This window comes from Melopsittacus undulatus, chromosome 1 (assembly GCF_012275295.1).
Source record: "Melopsittacus undulatus isolate bMelUnd1 chromosome 1, bMelUnd1.mat.Z, whole genome shotgun sequence".
Lineage (NCBI taxonomy): Eukaryota > Metazoa > Chordata > Aves > Psittaciformes > Psittaculidae > Melopsittacus > Melopsittacus undulatus.
Window position 1 is genome coordinate 93,029,990 of NC_047527.1, and position 22,083 is coordinate 93,052,072.

Consider the following 22,083-nt stretch of genomic DNA (forward strand, 5'->3'; position numbering starts at 1 on the left):
AACCAGAACACAGCAAAGAATGACCCAGAGTGATGGCAGTGCCTAGGAAGGTGGAGAGCAGCCCACCCCACCTCTCAGGGCAGACTATCGGGGACCTGAGAACCAGCTGCTCACCTCCAGCAAGTCACTGTGCAGATTTATTCCACCTAGAGCAGCCTAGGAGAAGTCTAGCTAATCAAGGTCTACTTTCCTAACTAGATAGTGCCTAGCAAGAAAACAGCAGAAACAATGAATTGATGCCAAAATCACAGTGTTCATTTCTTCCTTCCTAAAAACAAACAAATGGAAAAACAAACCAAAAGCCACAAAACCAAAACTCAGAAAAAAAAAAAAAAACAAAAACCCCCCAAATAACCAACAAAATAAAAAGCCTTAGAAAAAGCTTAATAGAAATGAAATTGCAGGCGCTCCACAGATAACAAAAATTATTCTTGAAACTGAGTTCAACTAATGCTAATTGACATAGGACCCAGCTCGCAGACTCACTCACCCGGAAAAATCTGTAGTGAGAATACCGTAATGAAATATGTATATTCGGCTTATGTGGCACAACGTGAGGTATCCCATAGCTACAACAAAGGAGTACCTAAAAACATAACATACAGAACACACAGTTACCAACACAAGTACCAACATGAGCTAGGATCACTCAAATAGATCTGGGGCCTGTTTAGGAGTGGAGTTTAACTTTTGCTTGACTGATCATTTTGTGTTCCCAACTCAAACATTACAGAGGTGTCTCCTCACACTGGGGGTAGGAAATGGAATAAGTAAGAACACTTCAAGTCAGGCATTTAAATTTTAGAGTTCCAGCCTCACATATTATTTTGAAATGTCTGACCCAAGTATTTGAAACCAGGCACTACCGTATGCATATGACTGAAGTTACCTCCTGCCTTTTTTGTCTGTAAGTGCTCTTTATTTACATGTACAACTCTTCCTCAGATGTACCAGAAACTAATATTTCAAGTTCAAGATATTTTCTCTCTCCTGATTTTGTATCATGGCACAGCCTAATCTTTTCAGCTCTACATGCTGAAATACGCCATCTTCCAAAAGATCCATAGAATCATTTAGGTTGGAAAGGACCATTAAGAAAATAGTGGCCAACTGGAGAAGCATTCCTTAAGGGGTGTGTGGCAAATTCACTCCGTTTTTTGAGATGATCCTAAAATTATGTCAGGCAGAACAGTAGCATCACTGTCTCTTTAAGAGTTGGATGCACTGAGAACTGGAAGTGTTGCAGTATCTAGCAGGGGCAGATACAGCCTTTCATACAGCTAGCTTCTCCCTGTATTTAATTGAGCAAGAAAGAGGATACTGGAAAGGTAAGAAGTTAATGGACACTTGGAAACACACTGATACATGAAGCAAACTAGACAGTTCAATGGAGAGCTGGGACACCAGAATTGCGTGACATGGACAGGCATCAGATCATCAGACAGCCCAGGCCCTGAAGACAAGTGAAGAAAGGGTTTCCATTCTCCTACTTAAACAGATGTGGATCTGAGCATTCAGCAGCAGTTACAGAAAGTCACACAGCACAGAGAGAAATCACCTGTAAAACACCCAAATCACAGTATTAACTGTGTGCTGTTAGGGAGACCAACACCAAAGTAAAGAAGTGGGATGAACTGCCAGCTCATCCTTCTAGCCTGCTATAAAGTAGCAGTTTTACGAATAAAAATCCTTATTTGTGCAGATGATTGGGAAGCAAATGACTCCACCTGCACAATTTCAAAAACTCTCACTTGCTGAACTCTAACAGAGAGTATGGTACCCACACGAGAAGGTTCAATGATGATCAGAGTTCTTCGACATGGACTTCCTCTTAGTAAGTGAAAGAAACAGATATAACTAAGATGTAGTTTTCATTTCCTTATGAAAGCACTTTTTGCCTTTGGGCCAGGAAGACAATCATTTCATAAAGCACTTCAGAAGTCTTAAAGTGTCTTTCTTCCTCTCAGACATTCATATATGGAAAAAAAAGATCCCATGGTGGTGAACTTCTCATGATGATGCTGTAAGGTTCTGCTTCAAAGCAATGACATTTCTGGTACTTTCTACTTTTCAAGCTCAAAGCCCAGTACCAAATGCAAGACTTAATTTCATAGATCACTAACTTAAGCTGCCACAGTGACCTTATTTGAACTACCTAACTCAAGAATAAGTGGAAAATACCTAAAGGCAAAACAGCAAGGGGAAAACACATTAAAAAGGATTATCAAAAGCAATCCTCAAGACACAAGACCAAGGAGAATATGACTTCATTATGTTTAAGAAACCAGAGGTTTGGGCATAAATTATTAAGCCTGCAAAAGCCAACTTTTGAGGCCAGCAGTTTCATAGGGAGATGCAATATATCAATGCAAAAAACACAAATTGAGATTACAGCTGCTTCTGTAACAGAATGAACAAAGCTCCTGCATGTAACAGGGAAATAAAGTCTCTAGTCTTACAGCCACATTAGCTCACCTGTGGATGTTGGGAATACTTGCCATATTCATAATGCCATAGTTCATCATCACCAGGACAAAAAGATGAATGGAATACCTTGAAGACAACAAAGAGAGTATTTAGATAATTTCTACGTGACCTGGAAGGGCTGACAGTTCAGAGTGAGGAAATATTTTCCCATGCAAATGACATAAATGGAATTTCATATCAGGGTATCAGTAAACATGGTTTATCACAATGACATCTTTATAGCCTGGCTATCCGTCAGAAGTTAATAATTATGCCAAGATGTATTGTCAGTGTATTTCATTGAAAGAAAGACCAGCCTGACTCACAGTACACATTCAAACTTGACACATCTTTTCCAAAAGAGGCATCTTTGCAGCAGACTGGTGTGGCTTTAAGTTCCAGAATAAACACCACAGATTAAACACTTCACTCAAATACTTTCACGGCTCATTTTACTTTGAGGGTTTGGGAATTGTTTAGAATAACATAGAAAGTGCCTTAAGACTAAAACAATGTAATCCAGAAAAGCAACATGAAGTTTAAAAATACTTTTTACCCAAGCCTTGTCTACATGGTGACTAAATACTCACCACCCAAAGCAGAAGACAGCAAAGTATATTCCAAAGAGGGTGGCAAACGCATGGCGAACAGCAGAGCTGGCATGACTGGGACCCAAATAAATACGAAACCAAAATGCAGCCAGAAGAGCAAAGAGTTGACAGGCTACAAAATTGATCTGTAAAAGACAAACAAACAAAAAATTGTTGTGATTCTTGGAGGATAAGGGGCAGGAGTTTCTCCATCCACAGAACAATAAAAAGTAGATCCAGGAAAAGGAGGGGAAAAAGGGAGAGCAATGACTCTTTTGTTTCCTAGCATTCTGACTTGTGAGCCCAAGTGATAACTTTGCTAAGCCAACAACAAAACGGATTAAACAAGCACACAGACACCCAAAAACTCAGACAAGAGGACAAGCAGATTCCAGTTACTCAAGGTAAGGGCAGGCTCCAGGCTGTTCTCACTCTCCCCGGGGCAGGGCTCTGCTCTGCTGCCAGCAGCACTGGCATGCCAGCACAAGCCAGGTTCAGGGGACATCAACCCCTCTCTGGCATGTTAGGAAGCAGAGGCCAGGAAGCAGACCAGGACTCTGAAGCATTGTCCCAGAGCCCAGCTTTCTGCACAACCCCAAAAACAAGGGCAAAACCAACAAGCCTGGTGTGATGCTGTTTCACAAACAATAATTGGAAAGCCTTCTTAGCAGAAATCCTTCACTCCACAGCATCCTCCAAGTGGCCTTTCCACTTACCTTTTTTTTTTGAAGTTCAAGAGTGCAAAGAAACAACTTTGCTCTACTATCACACAGACAGCTAAGGGAGAATACTTCTCAATCATTCTTTGGCTACTGTATGTCTCTATAGAGCACGGGAAAGAAGCCTCACCCCATTGCAAGGTGCCAATCGCAACAGGAACATAAGACAGGTATATTCAGAGAGCAGGCAATCTTTGACTAGAGGCTACTCTCATCAGACACTAGGACAAACAACAACTTCAGTATCCTCAGAAGAATACCAACACCAAACTGCCTTCTTGAAGTCACCTCTTTGACAGCCTCAGCAAATATCGCAGAAGTCAGAAGAACAACAGAGCTTAGGAACTATCTCTAACAGAGGAATATAGCATTAGGATACATCCCCAAGTCTGGCCTGGACCCTAGAGAGTGGGGGTTAAATTTATTTATGTGGCTGCCAACTTTTTTCTTTTTGAAGAAAAAAAAGAATGACTGCAGCCAACAAATTTATTTTAAGGAAAAAACAAAACAAAACAAAAAAACCACCCTGGAGGACTCCCCAACAGCAAGTCGTCCTGGAATAAGCAAAACTAAATAAGCTGCAACATTTAAGCAGTCACTTGGATTAGAGGATTATCCAAAGCTGTCAGCCCAGGACAGCATGATATATCTCACTTGGAAATGCTCTGACATGCTGGCTGTCCAGAGGTGGTTGGATTTGGGCAGGCTTCTTGTCAGAAACATTTACAATGTGTTTAACAAGATACTACAGCCCCAGACTGCTTTCATTCTCATGGACTATATTCAGCACAGTGCTGTACAAGCAAATGTTTTTATCAAAGGTTTGTTGGGTACGTTGCTGCAGTTATTTTATTTCAGTGGTGCAGACACCCATGCAATAGAATAATGCAGCAATTTAAATACTTGGATATGCTGAATTTTAGTTCTTTAAAGCAGAGACAATATTAATTTATTTCTTATTCATGTAAGCAACCAGCATTATTACAGATGGTATCATAGAGCTCGATTTAAATTCAAGTACTTCATATTTTCCATGCAAGATGTAAAAAGTAAGAGAACAATATTACACTGGTCTCACAAAGCCCAAATGCTGCAATACAAATCCCAAACTCTCGTCTGGTCTATTACCGTACAGCTCCACTCAGAACACTAACTCTTCCCTCCCCTCCTTCCACAGCCATAGGTGCGGCAGAAATGACTGAAGAGAGGACATGCCCTACAGGGCTGCTCTGATTACATCCTTTCTAAGAAAGCTTCTAACACTGATGGATGCCAGTTCATCAATGACAGCTCAGTGAACCTTAATACCACTTTAGCCCACTTCATACTCTTACATCCAGTGCAGCAGCTCGATTTTGTGTCATGCAGAGCTCCTCTGATTCAGTATAAAGAAGGAAAGTGCAGAGACTCTAAGAAACTTTATGTGGCTGATTGCTTAAAAGACAATACCCTCTTCTGTGCAGCATCACTCATAGAAGCTTTAGACCAGTAAAAAAAAAAATCGAGATAAGCAGCTAATTGCCATGTACTTTCATTCAGTTATTGTATGTTCAGCCTAAGATATTAAAAATGCTGGGACTTAAGAGGTTCACGACACAGCAAAATGAAAGCGCAAGACCCCATATCAGAGTCACTTGTAACAGCATTTACATAGCTAAGGCAGCAGAAAGCAAGCAGCAGAGACTTCATCACAAGCTAACACACAGTATATGACAGCACAGCAGCCTTGCATACCTACATTGTTACTTGCTACATGGTGCTACTTGGATTAAAGTTAGCAGGGAACATCAACCATGCCACTACCACATCTTTAATTTGTTGTGCAAAGGAACCCAGGCAATGCCTCCTCTGCACTGTTTTGTAAGAGCAGGGGTAAAGCCTTCTACTAGGATAAAAGCAAAAGTACATGCTAGCTTTACATTTCAGTCAACTTTCAAGTTAAAAGGGTTGTTTCTGCAGAGCAGCCAAACATCAGTGACCTAAAGTACTCAGCAAGCAGTCATCTTAGAATACTAGTTTACACTTTTTGTAATGAATTAAGGTAGAAAGTACCTTATAGAGGAATGATTGCAACACACCTTTAGAAGTTACAGATATGATTCAAAACCCCCCTTTTTTTCAGGATTCATAAATGACAGAGGCAGTGTCAGAGGTACCAATACAAACCAGGATTCCTCAGTGTTGTATGAAATTCATGTGACTTATCACAATAACATGGAGAAGGCTGCACCCAATGCACTGTTTGGGAGATCAACTTCCAGATACAAAAAAAATGCAGTCTGAAATGCAGAAAGACAAGACTTTTCCTCACAGGCCGAGAACATTCATGCCTTTACCCTTCCTTCTGAACTGCAGCCACCATAACTCTTCAGCAGCTTTCCAGGTTCCTCTCCTCCATGACCATGTTTTCCTGACAGGCAGCACTGCTGCATTAAGGTTTTCAGGTTCAGGATTTTTTGTGTGTGTGTCTACAATAATAGATACACATTACAAACAACATGATCAGTTTCAAAGATTCAGCAGCAGAAGGACTGAGAGAAGGATTCCCATGAACAAGAAAACCAAGTAAATACAAAAGTTACTGATAAAACCTTTCTGTCATCTATGACGTATTTAGTACCTGTTAGACGAGAGCATTGGGAAATAGTGCTGGAGAATACTTCTTTTTAACTGTCCACCTATAAACCTGCACTTAGAATCTGAATGCAGAAAGATGACCTCTGATCTCCGTGGGGTTTAGTCTGAAGAACAAACTTACCTGAGCAGAGCTCACTGCAAGGTCTAGCATGCAGTTTACTGCAAGACTGACTTTTAGAGGTGCTGAGTAATTGCAGAATACTTCTGCAGATCACAGAATTACAAAATCATTGGGGTTGGAAGGGACCTCTGGAGATCATCCATTCTAACCCCCTTGACCAAGGCAGTACTGCCTAAAGCAGGTTATACAGGAACTCGTCCAGGCAGGTTTTGAATATCTCCAGAGAGAGAGACTCCACAACACCTCTGGGCAGCCTCAGTGTTCTGCCACCCTCAATGTAAAGTTGTTCTTTCACATGTTGAAGTGAAACTTGTCATGTTTTAGCTTATGGCCATTGTTCCTTGTCCTGTTGCCAGGCACCACCGAAAGGAGTCTGGCACCATCCTCCAGGCACCCGTCTTTGGGATATTTATATGCATTAATAAGGTCCTCTCTCAGTCTTCTGTTCTCTAGACTAAACAGCCCAGCAATCTCTCCTCATAAGAAAGATGCTCCAGATCCCTGATCATCTTTGCGGCCATCCACTGGATTCTTTCCAGTAGCAACTTGTCTTTCTTGTACTGATGAGTCCAGAACTGGACACAATACTCCATATGTGGCCTCACCAGGGTCGAGTAGAGGAGGAGGATTATTCCCTCTGAGTTTACCTGAGCCAAGCTGAAATCTTGGATAAAAAGGCCAAATCTTTTCTTAACTATAACCTGTCACAAAGAGGGAGGGGGGGAAGTTAGTTGTTTCTTGGGTATGAGGAATATAGGACAAATGTCCAGTAGAACTGGGGTGCTCCTTTCCATATGCTAGGAAAAAATCATTCTGCCTGACAGACTGAACTCCATATTTAAAACCAAGCAACAGCTCTGGTAGCAGACCAGATCTGATCTGTTCTCCACAGAGCAACCAAGGTATATGGTAGCTTTTCGTATGACTACTGCCCTTTGTTTAGTTATTTACATGTAACTTTTCAAACACACCCAGCATTCACATACATACAAAGACTGCCAGTTCATCTGATAGTGACTTTACTGCATTCCATTTAGCATGGAATTAATTTTATTTAACATGTATTAATTTTATTCTCTAAGTATTTAAGGTACATAAGTAAACAGATACCTGAGATTTCAAGTAATGTTGTACTGCATAACAAGTGAAGTAAGTCATACTTTTCTCCCTTTCCCTTCCCAAAGAGAAAAGCCTTCATGTTATTCCCTTTTGGTTATTTCCACTGTTGCTAAAAAGATTTTGTAAACAGTAAATTGAGGGCTTTCGAACATTGATAGACTGTGCCTATAGAAAAACAACATGGAAATAGAAATTATGAGAACTAACTCTTCTCCTTGCAACTCACCTTATAAACCATTTAACCCATTTTTAGCTAAGCACATTTATTCAGTGTTGCCATCAAATTTTTGCACATGTAGTTTCAACTTCGCTAGCAGAAAAGAAACGCTAGCTTTTTACCGTCATTTTCTTCCATGCTCTAGCAAGCAAGATGTAATAGAAGTAGGAATAGGAGCATATGATATGTTGCCAAAACAAGATACTATCTTCCTTTCATTTTCCATGATTAAACATTGGAAGACAGAAAGGCAATCTCATCACAGTATCCTGGAACACCATCTGGAAGACTTGTATCTGGGTCACAGCCAGCTGAAGACAGCCTTGCAATGCAGGAACAAGATATCTGCACTTTTGGAGACAGAGAAAATTTGGAACAGCTCTACCCAACTGGGTTGAGCATTATCATTGTCTGGTTAAGAAGTTCTTTAATATCTAATAGTCTCGACTTTAAAAGACCATATGAGTCCAGAGCATGTAAACACCAGGTATGAACAATGAGAAAAAAAACCAAAATGAAGTTCATCCCTTTATCCATTCAAATTCTATAGTAGCAATCTCTCAAAGTGACATTTAGACTGCAAATCCAGAGTTTTATACAAAGCTAGCAATCAGGTCAAACCAACGAAGCAAGCACCTCTGATGCTGACACTAGAACAATCAAACACGACAGTTTCAAGATCCCCCTATGTTAAAATGTCAATATCCCCCTTATGTTAACATCAAAGTCCTCAAAGTACATAAAAAGTTAGTTCCATCTGTCTCAAGCCTTTCCATCTTCTCCCATTTGTAATGGGGTGAAACCAACTTGGCAAAGGTTGGACTGCTACTGTAGGAAGGGGAAACACTAACTCCTAGGGATGTGGAGCCACCTTTTCAGTCATCTCCATCAACAGACAGGGCATATTACATGGAAAAGTAATCTCTTCAACCTTCTAACCATTCTCAGAGGAAAAACATAAGACTTTCTGCTCTACATTTTATTAGGTCTCATTAGCCATCTGCAGGTGGGCATTGTCAAGGGCAAAAGCCAGTTGGCAAGTCACAAAAGTCCCAAACACCTGGCATTAAATACCTGTGTCTTGAAATCTCAGCTTTTAAAGGACATGGAGATATAGCACATTTCCAAAAGAGACTGGCAAATATATTGTTTGGTACACCAAAAAGTGACTGAAAGAAAACCCCATGAAACTCTTACATGGAGAAATTGGAAAATTATTTTCCTTGTTAAAAATTCTTGAGATGGGGAACAGAAACTAGAGGAGGCAAAGCCTGGCTTTATACCTTTCCACCAAACCATCACAAATAGCCTTGGTCACTGGTTACCGTAGCTCAGGGTAAGCTGCTAATCACCCACTTCAGGAAGCTTCAATTCCCCCAGGCCACGCATCTTCAAATATTCCTATCATAAAAAGTGGTAACAGACATTTGAAGGTAACTAGGTCACTCTCTAGGAAGAAATAAGTAAGTTTAAGCACCTTATTAAATAACAGATATATGTCTGTTATTTTAGTGCTTTTAACATTTTCCTTGTAGTTTAGTATCAGGAAGAAAATTCTTGCATTCTGTCTTGACCACAAAAATACTTTGCTTTTCCTTTACTACTTTGTTCCTCCCTTACACTAGCAGAAAAACTGATCTCATCTTCCAAAAATCTAGGAGGATATAAAAATTGACCACGCAGTTCTCTCCAAACTCCAAATGTCAATTAAGTCCATTACCCAAACCAGACAGCCCTCTGCAAGCAAAATTCCTGTTAATGCTATAATTCATTCACTATGAATATAAGAAATCATGCTGCTCACTTGCCATTTGTTGGATGACAAGGTGCTGATGTGTCCCCCACAGCACTCAAACTCTGGACACAAAAAAGGCATGCTGCACATTCACACATGTTCACAGAGGTACAAGTGTATTACAGCACAGTCAGGATGCCAAAATATTCCCAGCTAGCATTCAGGCCCATGCCCACTTCAATGTGCAGCAGATGGTGCAAACTGTCCTCACACTATAGGTATCACAGAAGGTAACTATACCAGGTCTTGTGCTTACCAGCTAAACAAGAGCATAAGGCATTAAATCTGCTTTTCATCTGCTGAACAATATAAAGTGTGTGAGCAGAGGCCTCCTATGGTGACTTTCTATAAAGATGAAGTTGTATCCCATGGTTAAGATGCTCTGTATTTCCTGCTATATGCTAAAAACCTACTGTGCATTAGTTTAGAGGCTGCTACAAGGTTTTTAGCTGGTAAACTAGAATGTCTCTTCTATTCACAAACTTACCATAGATCACCAAACACCTGGTTTTCAGTATTTCGAAAAGCATAAGCAACCATGTTAATAGAGACTACTGACAGCAACATCAATTTCTTCTCAAGTCAAACCACTTCCTGTGGAGTCCAGCAGTGCTTGGGTAGTATTTTGGACAAGGGATACCATAATAAAGCATTCCACTTTGCCAGATATTAGCCCCATCTTCCAGGATGATGTCTTTCTTCCAAAGAATAAAACAAGAACTACAGAAGTACGATAGCTTGTTTTCTCTGTTTAAAAGATTATTTTGCACATACAACGAAAGAAATTCAGCAAACAACATGTTTAACTTCACTTTGCTGGAGAGATTTCTACTTCGATGCTGAAAAACAGACCTGCCCTTATGATAGCGTTTCATAACATCCAAATTGTGATATTTTAAATGGGTGTGTTAAGAATGAGAGGTGGAATATTCTTTAATCAGATCATCTCAAAGATATCTGATACTTACTGAAATTTTTCAAAATATTTTGATCTTCCAGACTGTTTTTATGAACCATAAGGACAAATATTCTCTGCAGAGATCATCTAGCTCTATGCAGGGAGGGCACAAACACCCCAAAATAGTAAAATGATATCACAGAAGCAGCATCAAATTTCCCGCTGCTAGAATTTTGACTTAGGCTTCCATGAAGGAAAAGGATTCATGTAACATCATCTGTGCAGCTCCCCTTATTGCCCACAATAGCATTGCTCTGCACAGAACTCAGTGCAACAAGAGCCATTACAAACAGGCATTTGTGAAAAAAAAACAGAATTGACTGCCACTTGCAAGATATTGTCTTTTCTGTCTAAAGCCAGGCACTGTGAATTGCAAACAGTGTGGATGAGAGGAGACAAATTAATTTACACTGGGGAAATACTGATACAAATACTGAAAAGTGACATCTCTGATATACTGAAACAACACATTTCTCTGACTTTGTGTTGGTAGATGTCCTGTAGAAGACTCTGTGGGGGGGCAGAAGCAAAGGTTTGGAAACAGAATTTCTCTCAGGGAAGAGAGAGAGAGAATAGAATGCATGACTAATTAAAGATTATTGCTCCTCTTGAAAAGCAGCACTAAATTCTCATAGCCCTGGCTTTTTTGTTGCTGTCACATATGGAATATTGAGTTGTTAAAGCAGAATATGCCAAATTGACAGTGTTTTGGCTTGTTGTGCTGTTTTCCTGGGTAAATTCTGCTGTTTCCCTACTTACGGGTCAAATATCCTTCCATGATTTAGACTATAAACTTGAAACAGATGTTCTTTCTGGATTACCTCTATGAAGCCACTAGCACAATAATCACTACCAGGACATACAAACACAACCATAGAACAGATTAAACCCTGAGTCATCAGAAATTTTAAAGGAAAAACATTTAAGCCAAAAGTAAGCTTGAGAAGTCAGATCTACATCATAATGCTGTTACACCCCTGTACATTTACCTTTGATGGCTGGCACATTTAACGTGTGGACATGACCCAAAGACAGCTTTAGCTTGCTGTCAGCAGCTCATACACTGAACTGTAATGATCCTGTATGTTGGACAGAACTCTAAGTAGTGATCATTTATGCACAGCAGTTCTGCCACAACTCAGTAATTACTGTTCTCTCAGTGAGTAATACCAAAGTACATCATGATGAAATTTTGTTGTACCTGAGATATCCAGCAAAAATTCCTATTTGTACCTGTGACAGCCAGCACCAACTCCTGCTTGTAATAGAAGCAATTAATCAATACAATTAAACCACCTGGAGGCCTTTTTTAAACCAAAATGCCTTTAGATTGTTAGGAGATCTGCCCCATTTCTTCAGACTACTCAGCAGTGAGGTAGAACACTAATTACAGTACCTTTAACCCCAAAAGAGATCTTTAAAAAGAATAGTTTGACATACCTCTGTGCAAGGATAGTATCGCATGGTATAATATTGCAGACATGTCTAAAAGCAGAACTACAGCCAGCAGGTCAGAGCATGAAGGATATTTGAATGAGAAAAGGAAAAAGAGGAGGTAAATGTCATTATCCAAAAGGGAATTCTGACAGGGGGAGAAAACCCAAATAAACAAAAAACCCATCACCAAAAGCAAAAACACCATGCTAAGACTATCAGCCTTGATCTTCCAAAAGCTTTCACAGGAAGTAGGAAGTCACCGAGACCTTGGAATTCTCATAGGAAATATGTAACCCCTACCCTCCTTTCTTATGCATAGATTCATACTGATGCAGCAGGAGCAGCCTGATCTTATCCCATTACTCTCACTCAAGCTCTTCTCACAGGGTCCATTCAGAAGACCTGCTTTAAGCATATGCAAAGTTAGGAGACAGATGCTGAAGTGAAAATGAACAGAAACAAGAAAACAATAACTCCAGGGAGTAAAATACAGCAAACACCTGAGTGTTTGCAAAACCTCCTCTGAAAGTCCCTAGAGCTCTAGGAACCTCCTGTGGTGGGAATATCACAGCACTGCTTCCACCCTTTCTCTGTCACCTGTAGGGCTCTGCCAACTAAATGAGTTTGGATCCTTAGTTTTCATGATCATTAGTTAAATACATCAGTTACCCATCTTTTCCTCAGAAATGAATTCTTGAATAATAGATATTGTTCCCAACTAGTCTTTTCAGGCCTGATGATTACCCCCAAATCACAAACAATTATTTTTACACAACCTCTCAGGAGTCTTGCCTAGCCCCTGCTCTACATCACCATCACCCTCATCCATCACAGGCAGGGCTTTTTTTTTTTTTCCCTGCAACAAAAAAAGAAACAGGGCTGACACAGGTATCATCAGACATGATCCAGCTCCACTTCATCAGCCTCAATCTCTAACAGCTCAGATTTTAGTCCGGTTTCTTTCTTTCTAGTCTTTGGTACATAAGTAGCAGGGCTAAGAGTATCATCAACACAGATCTACATTTTCCCCCTGATTTAAAGGTTTAGTTTTGTAATTTAAAATACAGCACAGCAAGTCAAGCACCTTTTCACTTTGTCTATGGAACCAACAGAACTACATAGCTGACTTACTCAAAATGCAAAGAAGGAAGATAATACAGACATATGTGTGAATACCCAGTTACACTACTGGCACATATTTTAGTGCTTCAATGTAAATTATGTTCTCCAAATACCAACAGGAGTTGCATTAACGTAGGAATGGCAGGATCCTTACAGCAATGTTTCTAAAGTCCCAATTCCTAAATATGCTGAAATTTCAGGCCTTGCACCTGTACATATTCACCAATTTAAGAACAAAACAGGAGGCTTAAACTGCAATCCTTCACTAGAATGGGAACTGGCACTCCAAAATAACTTGCCCCATTATTGCTGTTGCAATGTCTGTGCAATTCTATTTTCAATTCCTTTTCTATAGAAAAATATGTCAGTGGTCTTTAAAAATAGACACCAATACAAACAGAGCAGCTTTGTTCACATTAACCCAGTGATACCCCAGTAAGGGCACACAACAGAAAGAAACAAACATTAGTAAGGCAAAAAAGTACCAACTTCACAAGAAATTCTAAACCAAAAGGAAGTTGGGCTTCTTTTTACCCACTATAGACATTGTCAGCACTGTATTAAATTTAGGTACATTATCTTTGGAATTAAGTGGCTTGATCAGACTGGACCTCTCAGACATAGCAATGGTATTATTTAAGAATTTAATAGGACCTTACACATAGAAAATCTGGAACATCCTGTACTTAAACACACAATCATGCTCATACCAACTTTAAAAAAAGGCACTGTAAAACTTAGCATATTAGGACATACTTCAAAAATTTATGCAAGGACTTTGAGAGAGAAAGGGGTAGAATTTATCTGTTCTAACACTGATGTCGATACCTGAGCTAGTCCATCTAAATTTCTTTTACTGTCAGTGGGGAAAGAAAGCAATTCTAGGTTTCAATTCATCTAATCCTAAAACACAAGTCTAAAACAGGTACTTCTACTTATAAAAGCGATCTAGTTGAGTAAGCTTAGATGTAGGAATATACAATGCAGACTTCCAAAGGCAAACAGTAGCCATATTACATACATTAACTTTACAGACACAAAAAGAAATCTCTGGACTACAAAACTGGACTTCCATTTAGTTGTAAGAAATCAAATTTTCAAAAATGACCCACAGTCCCTGGTGCTTTATTTTTTGGTTTACCACTTAAAGACACCATAAAATGGTACGATATTCCAGAATCTGGTACTCTCCAGTAAATGAAACCTACTTCAAGTGCCTGAAAAAAAGCTGAGAAAAAAGGGGAAAGGAGGGGTGGAGTTCCAACCAGAAGGCACTTCTCAGAAAAAAAATAACTGCTCTAAGATATATGTACTGCCAGATATGCATGGAAGAGTTCTAGAGTAACAATGCTCCTACATGATGGGCGAAGTCAAACGCACCCAATTTCCTGCTTCTGCAAGCAGGTGCTACAAACCTCAGTTCTTCCTGTCCTTTCTTTGTCTAAGCAGTTTTGTATCTCTGAAACTCCCAGCAACAGCACTTGAAGAAGGATAGAGGAAGAACCTTTGTGAACAACAAAGAAAATGCTTTCAGTTGAGCTTAAAAACATCACTCCAGAGTACATTAAAATGGAGAGGTGAAGAGCTGTGTTCTTCTGCCCATGCTCCAACCTCTCAAAATAAGGGACACAAATCTCAGGGTGCTACCATGCCCTTTGCAACACTTCAGAGCCACAGAATTTGGTAAAAGAGGTACAGAAAATATTCCCAGATGCCTTTCAACATGGAACTCCCTTGCAGATAGAAAAGAATATGTGAAGATTTTGGGAAGCCAACATTAAGAGACAGGGAAAACCTGCAGTAATCTGCTCAAGCTTTTTCGGTTTGTAGAGATAGTAACAGTCAACTCAACATGTGCAGATGCCCAATTGGGAGTTTTTTCACAAGAGTAAAAAAAAAGGAGCAAGCTACAAGGGGCAGGAATATGCACAGAATCACCTATTCTTAGTAGTAAACTTTAGTCAGAGCCATTTATTTGACTGGGAAAATCAGTTTATATTTTGGCAATTATCTTTGCAAACATAACAGTCAGTAACTCACTTTCTTTGTTGCCATAAGCAATGAAAGCTTCATATTCTGCAGTGGCTTGCAGAGTCCCCCATTTACATTATGGCCTTCAATTCTGCTGGCAATTGGATTTTCTAGATAGCTGTTTTCTTTATTTCTTAGCCTATTTGCAAAGAGCTGTATGTGGGTTGTTGTTTTGTTTTGGGGGTTTTGTTTGTTTGTTTTCAACTCAGGCACAATTACCTTTTTAATTCCTTTGCTGTAACAGTGACTGTGTAGAATCAGCAACCCTCCATAACTGCCAATTTCAGATATTCACTTTCTCAATCATGAGGTTTCAGAGTCATAAAATACTGCTCTTTCTTATTTTTCTACAGTTTAAAAAGTAAAATAATTGCTCTATGCTGTTCAATAGAAGATAGGTTTACCCAGCCCTCATTCATGTGGGCTGCAGACTTATTTTTAATCCCTTCAGAACTGTGGCAGGAAGAGAAGCCACCAATAAAATGTGTACAGTGACGATATCCTGTTATGGCCGTTTCTTCCTTCCTTACTTCTACTCAAAATCTGCAGCACGCTCACTTCATGCTCATTTATTTTGGATCTTGAACCATACAAGAAGGCAAGAACATAATCCCAGCTGTTCAGTTATGCCTGTGTTATAAGCATCTTACATCTACAGCAAGTATCTCTGGAAGCTGAACTTTGGAGCATGTCTAATTTTAGGCATTCAACTTCAGACGCTATTGAAAACAATGTGGAGATGACAAACACTTGGGAGTCAGCACAAGTCAGGCATCTCAACTATCACTAAACTATCTGGAAATCATTAGCACCTTTCCTAAAAGGTCATGTTCTGAATTAATTCCAGGGGTTATCACCTCCAAAATAAAAAAATAAAAAAAATCCTGTTGTTCAAACTTAGCAACTAAATCAAAACAAAAACTAACAGAAAACACAGAGCAGGAACAAGTGTCAATTGGTGAATAAAGACATGTAAAATAAACAATTAAAAAAGAAGACATGCTTGGATTTTGCTATTAATTTGCACTGTACCATCTCTGAAGAAAAAAATATTTCATCTCCTCACCTCATTCCAGTCAAGCTGCCTTCTTTACATATCCCCCACTAGGGTTCAATACTTTCATTTGCACACAGCACAGCAGAACTTTGGGTTGTAACACTGATATTTTCCAAAGATAACTGCCATATCAGAAGGACAAAAACCCACCCACGTCTATTACTTAACCACAGTATTATAGTTTCCTCCAGTATTCTTGCCATGCTATGAGTCAGCAGTAGCAGAAACTTGATTTCCTTTACAAAAGACAGCAATCATTGGGCAACAGGAATAAGTCTCATATTTTTTTTCCTTTTAGCAGTTTGAAAAAAAAAAAAAGGAAAGAATGTTTTTACATTTTAGAATTATTACAATGATATTCCTACTGTGCAGCGACAGGCAACTTACTGTCCAAGAAACAAAGTACAGCAACAAAATTCCATAAACTCCAAGTGAGCTCTTCTCAAAATACCCTACAAACTTGAACGTAGCCAGGGAAAAGAAATTCAACAGTCCTTTAAGTTGCATAAGTAATCATAACTTCCCTTTCAAACAAGCCCTTCACACATAAAGCCTAAAAAACCCCCATGCTTTAAAAGAATGAGGACACTGCATGATCCACACAGCTGGCTTGCAAAATGTATTTCCATTTCTCTATCTCAAGGTTTTATACCACTAACATCTGTCTATCTCAGAAGTACTTTGAGAAAGCATTTCAGGTTTGATTTTCAGCAAACTTAAGGTATCTCAAAATACACATGGATTTTTCCCCCACTGTTACCGTAGCACTAGGGTACAGAGTGTGGTAGTATGTTAGCTTCCCTGATGCTGGAAGGTGCCTGAGCAATGATCAGCATGTACTTTACATGAGGCTAGAGAAAGGAGACACAGAAGGGGGTGACCAACAACATGGGTCTCCACTGACTGCTCAAAGCCCCTCCAGTCACAACCCAGTGCTTTTACCTGTCACCAAGTAAACGAGGCCACTGACACCTGCCATTTAGGGTCTTCTAAAGTGATCTGGTATATTGCCCTTATTAGTGACTATGCTCAAAACCTGAAGTGTCAAATTAAAAAGAAGAGACAGATACAGTGAAATAGTTAGGCAAATGAGGTAATGGTACCCAAAATGTGTGACTGATAAAGAGATAGCAGAGTACTGTCAGAACCCTATCAAAGGATGATGGCAGACTACACCTGCTGGTGTGTCTCTTCAAAGACAACATGCAGATCACAATACCACCAAATACAGGTTTAAAGATATGCAGCATGAACTGAAGAGAGAGGAAATGCTTAGCATATGGACAAAAAAAGGACCCCAAAACCCAACAGTTAAAAATCAGAACAGACAAGGAAGAAGATAGTATCATAGAATAGTTAGGGTTGGAAAGGACCTTAAGATCATTTAGTTCCAGCCCCCCTGCCATGGACAGGGACACCTCACACTAAACCATGTCACCCAAGGCTTCATCCAACCTGGCCTTGAACACTGCCAGGGATGGAGCATTCACAACCTCCCTGGGCAACCCATTCCAGTACCTCACCATCCTAACAGTAAAGAATTTCTTCCTTATATCCAGTCTAAACCTCCCCTGATTAAGTTGCAGAGCATATAAGGGTTCAGTTACTTTCTGTATAAGCTAATAGCAGGCCAGCTGTAGCTTGGGCACCTTGAAAGTGGGATGTTGGAGAAGTGACATCTCTTGGGCATTGGCTGATCTTTCCTACAGAGATCTGATGCTTCCTGCTATAACACCATGTAAATAACCTCAAGCAATAAATCCAGGGTTGAGTCAAGCCCTGGGAGGGGATGACAATTAGCAGACCCACTCACCCATAATGGGAGCAGCAGCCATGCTTGGGACTGCCAGCAGCAACACTAGTGGCAGAGCTGCCAGAAACCAATGCCTGCAGAAAGGACAGGCCTTCAAAGAAGCCAGCAAAAGACATGCTTCCAAAAGCTTTCCCTGTTAAGCTATTAAATATCTTACTCTAGATATACATGTTCTTTCATATAAACATCCAAGGCCATGCTGGCTCTGGCAAAGTTCTTGGCTTTAGCAGCATCCTGTTGAAATGGGTTTCACAGTTCAGCTCTGGACTGCATGAAAAAGACCTTAATTTTAATCACCACTGAATCTGCAGCCTTCCAATGTTATCACAGTTTTCTTTTCACATGGAGAAATCCTGGGAGGCAAAAGGAAGGAAATCCTAGATCTATTAGATCCATCTTACTTATGCTGCTCATGTATGCTTTCACTATGATGCCTCTTAACAGTCACACTTCTAAAGCACACAACCCAGCTCTTAAACATGCAAAAGTGAAGTGAAGCTAAGTCTACCCTGGACTTTCTTCTTTTGTACATTGTTCATATTTTCATTCTGGTTTCCTGGCAAAGAACAGCTACAGTCATCTCTTGATTGACAAGAGAAACTACAACAGGACAGAAACATAATTATATCACCCATTTCCCCTTTGCCTTGGACCATTCCTTGTTCTAATCCTCCCTTTAGTTGCCAGTTAGCATCAGCAGAACTCTAAAACTCTGTTTTTCCAGACTGCCGAGCCCATTTTCAGTGTTACATTTGCAACCGGGAACTGAAGCCTTAGCAGATAAGTAGCCATAAAGGTAACAAAGTTACATTCTCCGAATAAAAAATCCAAACAAATGTTTCTCTCTCAAGAGGCTATCCTATTTCACAATGTATCACAGCAATATGCCTTCACTTTCAACATACTTGTATAAAGTAGGAAAAACCCACCCATACACTGAGTGCAGTGTTTTTGTTGCTGTAGCAACTACAGACCACAGTTTTTTGCCTCAAGAGAATTAGCATGAACACAAACATACACACAAAAGCATAAACAGCTGTGGGTGCTAACGGTGCCTACAACTCACTGTGGATGTGTAATGCTGCCATCAAAAATTGGATTTAATTCAAAACGTAAGTCTTTTGGCTTCCCATTCGCTGTCTAATTTGTCTCTATTTGTCTACACTTGCTTTTCACCTTCAGCACAGCATAGCTGGCAAAACACCCTGAGAAACCCTGCCACATAAGAAGTTTAAATGTAAAACAACTTAAACTCTGCTTGTGAATGAACAAAGTAGTCCTAAAACTCTCTCTCAAATAGATAAATCACTGATCTATCAGCTAGAATTTGCTGGTAAAAGTGCTTACAGCAAAAAGTAGGAGTCAGTGATTTGAACTTGCCCTCTGTGTGTGCACACATGAGATAAATAAAGTCAATACTGCACTACTCCCCTACTTTAACACTCCCTTGTGCTGGTAACAGGAGAAAACCTACTTTCACTAGTTTATAAGGTCATTTAAGCTGGGTGGAAGAGTTAACAATTAAATCTTTTTTACTCAGCAGTCCTTAAAAAAATAAAGTTTAAAATAAAACCGATAATGGAGCATGAAAACAAGCATGGAAGCTATTCAAGAAATGTCAGGAGCCAGGGAATTCTCAAATGTCTCGTTTTTTGCCTTGTCATTTTGCCTTCCCCATTCCTGCCCTATCTGCATTCCAGTTACCAGTGCCAAACTGCACTTGAACAAGAAACCACAAATGGAGAAATTGCTCACTTCCAATTAGAGCTTTGTCACAAGACCAGGACCCATAGAAGCAGCAAATACTCACCCTGTGCAAAATAGTGAACAGATTAAGTTTATTTCTTGGCCTGAAATTGTTTTTTGGCTTTTTAGTATTCCGTATGCAGTCCAAAAGACTGATCTAAAGGAGTGTTAAGTTGCCTCCTTTTTCCCTGCCAGGCATCCCCACTTGATGCACTCACTGAACTCGGAGACTGTAGAACATAATCTCACACTGATCAATAATTTTTAAAGCTGCTGTTCCATAGGACTGACAGATTTTTATCTGGGATATACCAGGCAGATAGACACACTCAGGTCTATCTGCCCTTTGCATAAGTCATCTAGGGCAGTAACTCACATGCTTTCAGGAAACATTCAACCCTCTATGGTGCAGTGTCCCCTGAGGATACAGGCAAAATTTCCATTATCCAGGCACCTAATCACCCGGGAACACCAGGCAAATGTTCAGAGTCCTCAAATCCCATGTGGAAAAGGCATCTAGACAGAGGGAATCCAAGAATGAAGCATTGTTCTAATATTTAGTATTTGTTTTGTCCAAGACCAGGTAGCATGCCAGCAGTCATGCTATAGGCTGATTGACTAACTTGCTTAACAGTTTTCCTAGTAATGCAATGACTGCACCTCCCCTCCAAAAGAAAAAAACAACAACAACAAAAAAAAACCCAAAAGGAAGCAGGTAAAGCTGTCTAGTTAATACTCTGAATTTTCGTCTAAAAATACTTTCATTCAGGTAATTTACTAAAACTTAGAGGAATGACTGAGAACAAACACTTTGGGAATTTGCAAATGTTTAAATTTATTTGATTCAAAAATGTATTTACAGGGCTTTTTTTTTTCTTTCACATTATTGAGCTTTCTTTTTTTTTTTTTTTTTTAAGTCTGAAATTTTCTTACCCTGAGGAAGCCCTAAACACGGTAGAAAAAGTATTTCCCACCCAAAATCCAGTTAAGGATGCAGCACACTCTAAGTAGCCCCCCCAAAAAAGAAGTTCTATGAAAACATTTAAGTCAGAATCTATTGCTTGTGTTTTTGTTTTCGCTTTGGTGCTCACCCACAATTTTGCAAAAGCTGTTTAAAATGCCTTAAGCCAGGGAAATAAGGACTGGGGAAAAAAACAACACCAACAAACATTTTCAATCAGAACTGGAAGAAGGGAGAATGATCAAATCCCACCTTGCCCTGGGGAAGGACCACCCAAAGAGTCTCTCCTGGGCTGTTTTTCTCCACATACAGTTCTCCCCATCCGCAGAAGCAGGACAGGCTGACCCAGCTGGGCCCCGTGTAAAATAGGCTGGATTCCACATTGTCAGAAGTGACCAAACAAGCCTAACCAGTGTCATGCTCTGAAGAAATTGACAAACGAAGGTCAGAGATTTCCCCTATGCTTCTCTTTGCAAACCCTACGGTGCAGCAGAAGTGGGTCTGAAGAGCAAAGCAGCTGAGGATGAGGACTCCTCTTTCCTATGACTCATTGTCTGGAGGGTCTCACTTCAGAGAAGATAAGATGTGGTGCTGCAGGCTGCTCAGCAGCAGAAGTACTGAAGGCTCTTGGGGGACATACTTCGGCTTCACATTCTCAGAAAACATCACTGTAGATGCTCTGGGGCCACTTCACATAAAAAGCATGCCAAGTCAAGAGCTTAATTCTCAAATCACGCTCCTGATCCAAACTTGTTAACATAAACACACCCACTATTAGTAAAGGACAGTAGGAATAAATGTTTGGGCTGTGCTTTCATGAGCAAGCCTGAATTTCCAGAAGCTCTCCATAAGTACCCTCACTAGACTCCCTGAGCATCCAAGAGCTGAGGACTGGTATCCACAAGGTTACCTGTAATCACTAGGTCACATACAGAGGGGTTTTTTAACTCCAAAGGGAAACACAGCCCATTGACATCTGACTTTTTATTTGGTTTTGGACAAGTACAAAAGACTGGATTCACCTCCGCACTGATGAAAAGCCAACACTGCAGTCTTCCCTGCCTGGCAATTACCAGCACCACTTGCAGTCTGGCAAGTCTTCCTCAGAAGCTGCCCATTCTTGTGAACAGTAACAGGAGCCAAGGAGCCACCAGGGTATTAAATACTGTGCCAAGCTGGCCAATGCATAGTAAATCCTAAGCATCAGGGTCTCCCCTGAAAGCACAGAGCCAGCTCTGTGCTCAGTGCCTAGGCCCCTAGGCTGGAGCCCAAGAACCTTCATCACTACTTTGTA

General features: G+C 40.1%; 1 protein-coding gene across 2 annotated transcripts in view; it reads right to left on the reverse strand.

Moving 5' to 3' along the window:
* Window positions 1-22,083, reverse strand: part of MBOAT1 (membrane bound O-acyltransferase domain containing 1) — a 55,751-nt gene that overhangs the window by 28,001 nt on the left and 5,667 nt on the right. The window contains exons 2-4 of one of the 2 annotated variants that reach the window (XM_005149966.3): window positions 3,057-3,202; window positions 2,476-2,553; window positions 491-586 (exon numbers count right to left, since the gene is read on the reverse strand). In XM_005149966.3, coding sequence (XP_005150023.2) covers window positions 491-586; window positions 2,476-2,553; window positions 3,057-3,202 — 320 coding nt within the window. The remainder of the gene's footprint in view (window positions 1-490; window positions 587-2,475; window positions 2,554-3,056; window positions 3,203-22,083) is intronic. The other variant, XM_031049731.2, reaches the window with a different exon arrangement.